Source organism: Ischnura elegans, chromosome 5 (assembly GCF_921293095.1).
Source record: "Ischnura elegans chromosome 5, ioIscEleg1.1, whole genome shotgun sequence".
Classification (NCBI taxonomy): Eukaryota; Metazoa; Arthropoda; class Insecta; order Odonata; family Coenagrionidae; genus Ischnura; species Ischnura elegans.
Window position 1 is genome coordinate 134222337 of NC_060250.1, and position 12058 is coordinate 134234394.

At 43.2% G+C, this 12058-nt stretch overlaps 1 protein-coding gene across 2 annotated transcripts in view; it reads right to left on the minus strand.

The window, feature by feature from the left end:
• The window catches only part of LOC124159591 (eukaryotic translation initiation factor 2 subunit 2), a 47712-nt gene that overhangs the window by 17002 nt on the left and 18652 nt on the right, over positions 1-12058 (minus strand). For both annotated transcript variants that reach the window (XM_046535506.1, XM_046535504.1), the window contains one exon: positions 2801-3008. In XM_046535506.1, coding sequence (XP_046391462.1) covers positions 2801-3008 — 208 coding nt within the window. The remainder of the gene's footprint in view (positions 1-2800; positions 3009-12058) is intronic.

Genomic DNA, 12058 nt, shown 5'->3' on the forward strand with positions numbered 1-12058 from the left:
GTGGGAAGATAAGAAGTTTGTGTAAGAGGCGCACCCCCATTTTCGGCTGCAATATCTGGGAAAAAAGGTGCGCCTCTTACACGAGCTTATACGGTATTACATGACTCATATACATTGTATGTAATATTTATTATAGCTGTGAAAATTACTATACTCATGGCTCTCCCTTGTAGTTTGGATACATATATGACTTAAATGGTCAACATATTACTTGGGGTTAATTAATTTTAACTGTGCCTATGGAACCATTGAAGACAAATTAATTTTCATTCATCTCCTACTTCTGACAATTATATTTTCCTAAACCTAACAATTATATTTTCCTTCTTACATTAGGCTAGACATTCATTATACAAAATTGGAGTAGAATATATTGTAGTATGCACTGCTGTATTGCCTGGTTAAGAAATTATCATACTCGACTCGACTCGATACTCGCGAGTAATTTTCAACTCTACTTGAGATCAAAAAGTGCTACTTGCACATCCCTATTATCTTCTGAAGAAACAAATGCAGACTAGGGAGCCTGTGACAAGTATATGGTCAAGATAGAGTGATGCATTTGGAAAAGTACCCTAAGTCACCATAGCAAACACTGTTGAACCTGAAGTGGAAGCTTATTTATCAGAGATGAATGCACCACCAAATTCCTTACCTGGGAAATACTGGAAGACTTATATATCGTACCCAAGGCAGAAAGTATTAGCAAAAATGTTTCTTGCCATACCACCATCCACTGTGTTCGGTGAAAGACTTATTAGTTCGACAGGAAAAATATGTGATGTAAAACGCAACAGGCTTTATCCTGACAGAGTGAAGGTGCTTTGCTTTCTGAGCAAAAGTTTAAGTCTATAAAAGGCGACTAAATTTGTGAGACATTATTGATAATGATAAGATATTTTCAATAAAAAAATAGATATTAAAGGAGATACTTTTATTTTAAATTTAAACATGAGAGCCAATATTCTAAAGTAATACCTATGAGATAACACCACTTTTCAGGTATGTTCTGTTTTGAAATTTAGGTATTATATTTTAATTACATAGTGATGATATGAAAGATGCTTTTGTCAACTGATTCTTTCACAGAGCACAAGTTTTTAAGTGGTTATCTTGTTGCCTGGAATTAAGTGATATTTTTCATGGAGCCTATGGCATCAGAATCGATGGAATCGGTATCGGTAGAATCGGAATCGTTAAAATTTTGGAATCGACCCATCACTAGTTATAACCAATAATTACGATTAATATAAGTGTGATAGGCATGGCTTATGATAATAATTATTCTTAATCAATAATATTACAGACTGATCGACAATCCTTTCAATTCTTTGGTGTTTTAATTTTTTTGGGGTTAATTTCCATTGTTAGGACCTGACACTTTGGGGAAACACATTTAATTTTTTATGTACTCCAAGTGTATATTTTTTATTTTTCAAAACATCTAGGGGCACTTTTCACCATCTTAATCAGCTAGACCCTTTCTCCTAGTTTTGAGATGATATTGAAATAAACTATGAGAATGAAACAAGAGTTACCACTGAGTCATAGTCAAGATAATTTAGAGAGGCAAATGTTGGCTTTCATCTTCTAGCGCACACATTGTATCTCTCGTAATCTAAAGAAGTTATCCAAGATGGCGGCGAGTGAAAAAATGCTTCTCAGAATTGACGCGTTGCAATTCTGTTAAGTATCTTAAGCAACCGTCTAATGAATGTGATTGAAGTACATAGCTCTAGATTTCATATCTTTGAGCGTGTAAATATTGGGACAATGAGTTATTTTACGAAAGTCAGCATTGACATTTTTTACAATTTGCCGCGAGTTAGGGTCGGCGGAAATAAACCACAGTGAAGGTTAATGATGACGATTCTAATTGGCTTAGTCAGTGGAAGTCTCTGATTGGCCCTCCAATGCTACTCATATTAAATGATTCATATGAAAATAAAAATTTAACCGGAGAAATTGGTTATCGAGAGGTGAATTTCACTCGATCGCATGAAAACTTCATTTCGTTGATCGGGAGTTTTCGTAGAAGAGGAGTTTGTTCATCGGGGTTTTTCACTACTGTGTTTACATTGGCAATTGGCCGGACCAATAGCATTTGTCCATTAAACGGAGTTCTTCGTTTAGCGGGACTTCGTTAAGGTGAGGTTTTACCGCAATTTGTATATTATGAATGCACTAATGTTTGCTAACGAATCGCAATCAAGGCCTTTCATTTTCTTCGATGAAGGAAACTACCGTATGAATGGGAAGGAAAGAGCGGCGAGCCCAACAAACACCCACTTTGAGCAGTAACGTGGTGGCCAGGAAAAGGAAATGGCTACACTGGATGAGAGACATTTGCATACTCAAGACATATTCTCTGCAGTCAATGGAACACACTTTGCAAGGATGGCAGAGCCACAACAAATATGCTAAGACTATATCACTTGAAAAGAGGATAATGATGGATAATCACGAAACTGGATTACACAGAGCCACAACACTCCACAGCCAAGTAAGCGCTGCACTTTGCAAGTAGACTTGACACTGTCTCTTAATAAATAAACAAATACAGTGCCACAAAAACTAGCTAAAACACAACAGCACCTCCCTGGCACCCCTACTAGTGGTCTATAGCAATGAGTTGCTTGTCCACCACCTACTAGAATGACACCAATGTGGAGACCTGTAGAGTCAGTGAACTGTGCCCAACACATGAGGTACACTGACACACAAAAGTGATGGATTTCCAAGTAGAGGATGGGATTTTCAAGAAAATCATAACAAGAGTGATGGAAGTGTCTGTACTCACGTTTTACAAATCTCTGTGAAGTTGGCAAAGGACGTCTTCTTCGTCCCAATTCGAACCACTTGTGGAGGTATAATGATAAACTTCTGCTTCTTGCCTGCCACCATGTCAGGGTTCTTTTCTCGCATTATGTTGAATACCCTTGTGATAAGCTCATCGTATGTGTAGTCTCTATCAGAGCCAGACCAGGTTGTGTGACTAGTCTCCTCAGCTGCAATTAAAGGCATTTGATAAGAAAACAGGAACCCCAAATGATGGCCAAAATAAACATGCACAGGCATTCAACAGTATTGAGAGATTACGAAATGAAGAGCACCTGGAGAAAAACCTACTCATTGAACCAAAAAAGCTATAGGTGCAAAATTTTAGGTCTTGGTAGCAGCACTTGCCATTAATTAACACGTTTGTAGCAATATTCCAGAACACAAAGTCCCTGATCTCTTTACAATCCCCTTTGGATCATTACATGGCATTTTTTGAAAAGCAAGAGTCAATAAAATCCAAGGTTATGCATGAGGAAAACAATATTAAAATACAGCAGACTCCCGATTCTTCGGCTACGGTTTATCCGTGCATGATTTTTAACTCTCGCTCAATTTTTTCCACAATCTTTATTAAAAAAATAAAACCGGACTCAAAATCATCGGAATCACTACGTTAATGCCAGGATACACCGGGCTATTTTATATCCGTAAAACGGATGTGGTCGTGTGCTAGATGCATTCACAGGAGTACCGTGTTTCTGTTTTCCAAGCTTAGCAGTGAGCGACCGCACTCCGTGATCACGGATACACATCCTGCAGCAGTTGCAACCTGGGCAACTTGTGCGAGACGCAGCAACGGCGTGCGGCATGTTGCCTTACAGTGTAGTTTCCACACAGCTGCCGATGTGTCGTTTTCGAAATCAGGCCTTACATGGTGTACTATTAATATGAGCACAACCACCTTGTCGCCGCTAAAAAGATCGCGAACTGGCAAAGGAAGCTCTCAATGAGTCCAGGAAGCACTTTAAAATAACAGAATAACTGCATAAATAATAATATATTGTTTGTTTTAGATAAATTATGAACATTTCAAGGTATTTAAGTGAAAGTTTGGGTTAAATACTGTAACGGTTAGCCACCAACCATTTTATTTTATGTTGTATACTTTGTTTTGTTTTGATATCGGATGATTCGATAGCATGGCTGGTTTTCGCACGCCGCCATCCCTAGGGACGGCATAAAAAGGTGTGGCGGGTGAGGACGCAGGACAGAAAAAAGAGTGCAACGACGTTGTAGTGAGTGGTGAGTGAAATAATTGAAACCAGGGAAAGGAAGTTTGACACCGCGGAGCCATACGGACGCAGTAACGTCAAGGACAGAACTTAAAGTATCTGCACTCCATTCCCCCCCCAGTGAAGACCCCCATCCTCGTATACGGTGAACACTGTTTCTGTGTGGGAAAAGGGATTTTTTAATATTTATCTTTGGGTTGTTGTAACTTGGCCCTTTCATTGTTCAACGATTTTTTTTTGATTTCTCTTTGGTTGTTATAACTTGGTCCTTTCATTGTTCAACAATTCTTTTTTGATGCTATGATAAATTGTTATTTCTGTATTGTAAGGTGGCTAACCGTCATTTCCATCCGAATCGTCAGCGTATTTTACTCGTGGGCGAACCCCAACACCCACCTGGGATTTCAAAATTTTCTAATTTTTTTTATTTCTAGCAAATAACCACTTCCTTGGGACGTAGGCATCAGGCGAAGGGAGGACCCATTGAACGGGCTGGTTACATTGGCGCCCTAAACGTGGGGCTCGACGAGGTAGGGAAATACGCAAATGACCCAGGTATGAGTCAAGAGAGCGGAGATAACCAAGGAACCGCGTTTCACGGATACCGGAATAAGCCGCCTTCGCTCGATAGCGAAGAGGAGAACCTAGTGACGGGATTTTCGGCCATAATGGACAGGTGGGAACTGGGCACTGGAAAGCAGGAGGAAAAAATAGGAGAGGCATCGAGAGGCGCGTCAGAGACAGAGGAACCAACATTGAGGAGTATAATGGCGATTATACTGGAATGCAAGCGGGAAGTGAAATACAACGGGAGAAGAACGGAGGAAATGAGAGAAGAAATTAAAACTGAGATTCAGGGAATTCGGGAGGAATTTTATGAGAAAGTAAACCTGATGTTCGAGAAGGAGAGGGCAGAAGTTAAACGGGAGTGCCGGGAGATGAGAGGGGAAATTCAACGGGTAAGAGCAGAAGCACAGAAGTCGCGGGACGAGACCTCAGCCGCTATAAGGGAGGCGACGCAAAGTCGAATCAGAGAAATGGACCAGAGGATGAGCGAAGTGGTAGGAAAAGTGGCGGTTATGGCGTCGTCTCGTGCGGAGCAGGAAGGAAGAGAAGAACAAGGGAGCCGGGATGAAGCAGTGCAGGCGTTGAGGGCCGAGCTAGAAAAAGTGAAGTGAGCGGCGATGACGGTGATGCCCGCTCCGAACATTGTGGGAACTCCTAGTCGGATATCATTTCGGGGACGGGCGCACGAGCATCCCATCACATTCCTCAAACAATTCGAAGCGCACTGCAATCTGTATAACATACCCCAAAACCAGCAATCCAGCAGATATTATACCAGCTGTTGGATGGGAGCGCGAAGACATGGGCTGATTCCCTGGCGCGGCTCCCGGACGACATTCAGGAATTCAGAGAGAATTTTTTAAGTCGTTACTGGAATAATCTCTGCATTTCTCCAGGGTTTTCTTCCGCGTCAGGTTGTTGGTTGATTGACAACAGTTTCGCTGGCTGTCCTGCCAGCGTCTTCAGGTCACCTTCGACCTGAAGACGCTGGCAGGACAGCCAGCGAAACTGTTGTCAATCAACCAACAACCTGACGCGGAAGAAAACCCTGGAGAAATGCAGAGATCAGACCATCGCCGCGGAAACCTACGCTCTAACGTTACTGGAATAGTGCGACTCAATACGATTTTAAAGTGAGAGTAATGACGGGAACCTACCGGAGGGAACGGGGGCTTAGTATGCGTGACTACGCGACGGAAAAGATCGCGCTAATAAGGCTCTGTAACCCGCCGGTTGACGAAGGGGAAATAATCCACTTGTTAACCTGCCAGTATCCTCCCGCAATACGGAATTTACTGAAAAGCGTGAGAATCGTATGCATCGAGGCATTCTTGGAATTACTAGGAAGATATGACCAGACCGACGCAGAAGAGAGGGCAGAGCGAGAAAAAGTAAATCAAGCTATTCCAACCCAGCGGGGACCGGAGGGGAGGAGATGAGAGGATGGAGTGGATGGAAGGAGGAACACAGAAGGCGGTGGAGATTGGAGTACTCGGAGACAGTCTAATGCATGGCAGATGGCCCAGGAGACGGCAGAAACGTCCACCTTGCCACTGACTGATTCGGGAAACTAGGGAGGGTGGAGACGGAAGAGGCCAACGACTCCCACCCGATCGAAAGGCCCAAGGAGAGACGTGAGGCGAGAGTCAAGAGGGACAAGTGCCCAGAAATCGAAGTGGAAATACACGGAAGAAAGATTAAGGCGTTGATTGACACGGGGAGCAATGTAAATGCCGTGTCAGATGGCGTAATTGTGGGGATGCAGGCTGCCGGAGTAAGAGTGCCTATGCTACCAATCACGCGTTCTTGGATTCGTAGCGCGGATGGAAGAAAATCCAAACCCATCACCAAACAAGTCATGCTAGCAATGAAAATAGGAGAAGCGGAATTAGAGGTTGTGTGCCTCGTGATTGAGAGCCTTATACGGCCTATAATACTGGGCGTCGGGTTTCTCAAAGAAAATGCGAGCCACGAAATGGAGTTGGTTACGTCTTCGCACGGGCATTTAGTGGAAGTCTTCAGTGAGGGAGAGGCAGACGAAGAGGGATCAGTCATGCTAAAGTGTTCAACCGCCGTCATGTGCCCAGTACTCGCCGAAGAGATAAAAGCAAAAATAGAAAGCATGACTGACTTGGAAGAAGAGGAGAGGAGAAAAGTTTCCGCGTGCCTACGGAGGCATGAGAAGGTGTTCGAGCGAACGGTGGGGCCGATAATAGGTTACGTCCACCGAATACACTTATATGATGAAACTCCTTTTAACCAGAAGTCATACCCCATCCCATTCGCCAACAGGGAGGAGGTGGAGAAGCAGATAGCCGAATTGATGGAGTTAGGAGTGACAGAGAAAGCGGCGAGCCCATTCAACAATCCGTTGGTGGTGGTCAAGAAAAGAGATGGCAAGGTGCGAATTTGTTTGGACGCCCGCCGTCTCAACTCGGTTACCGTTCCAGAAAGAGACGTACCGCCACGAGTGGATGACGTCTTGCAAATGTTTTGGGGGGCGAAGATATTTACGACGACGGACTTTACGAAATCGTATTTCCAGATCCCGCTGCACCCGGACGACCGGAAATATACGGCCTTTCGACTGGGGTCCTGTACATATCAGTTTAAAAGGGTTCCTTTTTGTTTAAAAAATAGCAGTCCCGCACTAATTAGGTATCTGGACGAGATTCTGGGGCCCAAGGTGTTGGCGTTTGCCACAGTTTACGTCGACGATGTAATAATCTACTCCTCCTCATTTGAAGAACATTTAAAGCACGTCAATATTATTTTTGAGAAGTTCCAAGCCGCTAATCTAACGGTGAACTTAGCCAAGTCACATTTCTTTCAAAAGGAGGTAACATTCTTAGGGTACATTATTAATGAAGGAGGGGTGAAACCGGACCCAGAAAGGATCAAACCGGTGCAAGATTTCCGGCCCCCCCGCAACGTGAAAATGTTACGAGGGTTTTTGGGGCTATGCAACTATTATTCAAAGTCTTGCAAAAACTATTCCCAATTAAGTGTGCCCCTACTGGTATTGCTTAAAAAAGGGAAAAAATGGGAATGGACCGCGCAGCATGAAGAAGCGTTCCTCAGGATGAAGGAAGCGTTCCTAAAAATAACCCTCTTGGTGCACCCCAATTTCAATCAATCACTGAATGGTGTTACAAACTGACGCCTGCAACTCCGGATTAGGGCTCACCTTATCGCAAGTAGACGACCAGGGAGAAGAGCGAGTGATTACGTTTGCAAGTCGGACCTTGAAGGGAGCAGAGTTGGCATATAGCACGACGGAAAAGGAAACCCTGGCGATCGTGTGGGCGGTGACAAAACTTCGCACTATACTCATGGGGCGGAAATTCGTGATCCGATCGGGCCACAAAGCTCTCACGTTTCTCATGAAAGCACATTTGCAAAATCAAAGATTGCTGAGATGGGCGTTGACTCTGCAGGGATTCGATTTTAGGATTGAATACTGCCCGGGAAAGAAAAACATCGCACCCGACTGGCTGAGTCGGAGCGCGCAACTTTTGGAGGGGCGAATAGAGGAGAGAGCGAACGAATTTTTCATTGCGGCCTTAGAAATTGAAATACAAAGTTTTGCACGGGGAGATTGGAAGAAAATCGCGGAAGCGCAAACTCTAGACGAAAGAATTGGGCCCGTGATAAAACACTTGATAGGAGAGGAGTTTGGTGGAGAGTGAGTGGAGACATTATCAAGGAAATGTCGATTGATTGGGCCTTACATATGCCGACTATCGGACCGCCGGAAAGGGACCTACAGGGTATGGGTGCCAACGGCACTGAGAACGGATCTTATTTGGCATACCCACACAAAATATGCCCATTTCGGGGCGGGGAAAATATGTGCAATCATAACAGAAGCCTTCTACTGGGAGAAGATGCGCAAACAAATAAGAGCCGAAATAAAAGCGTGTGATATATGTCAAAAATCGAAATATCCCAACCGCCACTACGGCGGCCCATGGCCCAGCATAGTGCCGACGAAGGAAAGGGAGTTAGTAGCAATTGACTTATACGGTCCGCTGCCGCGGGCATGCCTGAAAAATCGATTCATCTTTGTAGTAGTGGACGTGTTCACCAAATTCGTACAAATCTACCCTATTAACAAACCAACCACGCAGAATTGTCTCCGCCAATTACGGGAAAGATATTTTACTTTATGCGGCCGCCCGGAGAAAATCCTGAGCGATCACGGCACACAATTTACATCAGCCCTCTGGGTACGGGAGTTGGATCAGATGGGAGTCCAGGCGATATACTCATCAATCCGCTACCCGCAATCCAACCCGGCGGAAAGGATCATGAGGGAGCAGTCCAGGGTGTTTCGCGTCTATTGCAACGACAAACACAGGACGTGGATTGAGCTGATTCCCCACATCAACGTGTGGTTCAATGAAATCCCACACGACAGCACCTTGGTATCCCCGTACGAGACACAATTCCATAAGAAACCCGATAGAGATTTCCGCGAAATTTTGGAGTCGCTGGGAGGAGCTTCCCGCTCATCAGAAGAAACAAGGGCGCTGGTCAGAGCGAACTTAGAGAAAAGTCAGAACAAAAGGAAAGGTGCGCAGAAACAAATGACTCACCAGTTCGGTGAAGGAGACTGGGTACTGCTTCGAACACCTGGAGTATCGGACGCAAACGCGGGAGTCTTCCACAAATTTTTTTTACTATTTTCGGGACCCTATATCGTCCGCCGCGTTTGTGGAGTCAATGCGGCTCAGCTAATGAACTGCGAGGACGGTACACCCATAGGGGTATACAATTTTTTCAACCTAAGGCCGTACCATAGGAGGGCGGCAGAGTAAATAATCTCATTTCAATTATGAAAAATAAATCCTTCGAGAGTTTCAGTGACTCGCAAATATTTATTTTTGTGGGGCCATGTAACGGTTAGCCACCAACCATTTTATTTTATGTTAAATGCTTTGTTTTGAACTCGCAGGCTATCGAATCGGATGATTCAATAGCATGGCTGGTTTTCGCACGCCGCCGTCCCTAGGGACGGCATAAAAAGGTGTGGCGGGTGAGGACGCAGGACAGAAAAAAGAGTGCAACGATGTTGTAGTGAAATAATTGAGACCAGGGTGGTGAGTGAAATAATTGAAACCAGGGAAAGGAAGTTCGACACTGCGGAGCCATACGGACGCAGTAACGTCAAGGACAGAACGTAAAGTATCTGCACTCCATTCCCCCCCCCAGTGAAGACCCCCATCCTCGTATACGGTGAACACTGTTTCTGTGTGGGAAAAGGGATTTTTTAATATTTATCTTTGGGTTGTTGTAACTTGGCCCTTTCATTGTTCAACGATTTTTTTTTGATTTCTCTTTGGTTGTTATAACTTGGTCCTTTCATTGTTCAACAATTCTTTTTTGATGCTATGATAAATTGTTATTTCTGTATTGTAAGGTGGCTAACCGTCATTTCCATCCGAATCGTCAGCGTATTTTACTCGTGGGCGAACCCCAACACCCACCTGGGATTTCAAAATTTTCTAATTTTTTTTATTTCTAGCAAATAACCACTTCCTTGGGACGTAGGCATCAGGCGAAGGGAGGACCCATTGAACGGGCTGGTTACAATACGTGTTTTCCGATTGTTCGTGCTGTCCCTCCCCACCATTAGCCCATTAGGATAATCAGGAGTGAACTGCACGAACTACAGAACTGTATTATAAATTCTTTTTAATAAGTGTTACTCTTTCAAAATTAAGACATGCCACTATGACTTTCAAATTTCGAAGATATTGCAGTTATTATACTAACTAATGAGATATATTCCCAAGTTTTTGTTCATCATAATATTTCCTGCTAAATCCATTACTTTTCATCAATAAAGTAATAAAAAAGGCTCCTTGATTATCAGGAATTTGAACTTCTGCGATTTTAAGTATAATTTTGGTTTTTGGATTTATGACTTACTGCATTAACGCTCGTAAGAGAGACACCTTTTTTCCCAGAATTTACAGCCGAAAATGAGGGTCTCTCTTACCTGAATTTCTAACCTCCCCCCCTGCGAATTTAAGGTCCCTTGTGTGCCTTGGGTTTTAGCGTGAGTCGGTCATCGAAACCCTAGGTTAAAAACGAGCGGCAGGCAGGGGAGTTCCTCCCTTAGTGGTATATTTTTACAAACCTCCTGTTTGCATTTCTCACACGTAAGCATCGTACCGTTGCGTCAGTACCTCAGAGGTGAACATGGAAAAGATCATGCAGGGATTTTTTTCAGGAGGATACGCTAAATTTACTGCTACGAGTGGGAATCCTGCGGCATTTATACTGCCAATAGTAATCACATATTAAAATTACAGAAATGCATAGTTCTGAAGGAAAATACCTCATTAATAGCCAACATCTGTCTGGCTATTTAATTTCCATTATTCTAAAGCCCCAATTTTCAAAAATCATGCATGTAGGGATAAATACGCTTCCATTGTTCTCGTGCAACTTGATATTTTCCTTCGAAGATAATGATTTATGGACTGTGTGGTCTCGGAAAGGAAAAAAAAAATCTTAGAGGCTTGGGCCGATGGAGGGCCAAGGGTAGTATTGTGAAATCTACGCCATGGTTACTATTTTACAGCACTGAGATTCCCCCAATTGTAGTTCAATCTCTTGGGAAGGTTCATGCTGTGTGCCTGTTGTGTTTTGCTTTACAATTTTCCACAGCTGAAATTCTATTGCAATGCTCCTACGAGCTTTCAAACAAAATTGTTCGGTTCAGTGCAACGGCAAATGTGAAGTCAGGATCCGAACCCTTTCTACTACCTATCATAGATATTTGGATCCGAGGTATCCGATACAACCATCTCTAGTTAGCATCATAAGGTTAAGACTACAAGTGAATACCTACTTATCTCTGAGTGCCTTACTATCGGGTAAATTTAGCTGGGGAAAAAAAAAAATTGCACAAAATTTTTAGCATTACGGGTAAAATTTTTTATAACTATCGAAAGTCCAGAAATATGCCTGCACACCGCACGATAGGATTAAAAAAAAAATACTGCAAATTTTTTTCTTTCGCTACGATGCTTAAAATAGGGGTGCATCTCTTACATGTGTTTATACGGTATTCGGCAATTGGCGACTCAAATCACCACTAGCGGCGCTAGCGTCGGTGACGTAATTTTCCAAGATGGCGGACACATAGGTGATAAAGTATGTTGCTAGATTAGATCGCAACGAGCGTTATATGGCTATTTTGCTCTATCTTCTGCTATAGTTTTCCTTAATATCTATCGAGTTATAAAGTATCGTATTTGCACGTCACAGTACAGAGGATTTTCCGTATGTAGTGCTCTTTTTCATTCAATATATATCGTTTTTGGAACCACTCTCCAATACATTGGTGCACATTTATCTATTCCGCTGGTTCATTATTAACTTCATTTTAGAGCTCTATCGTAATT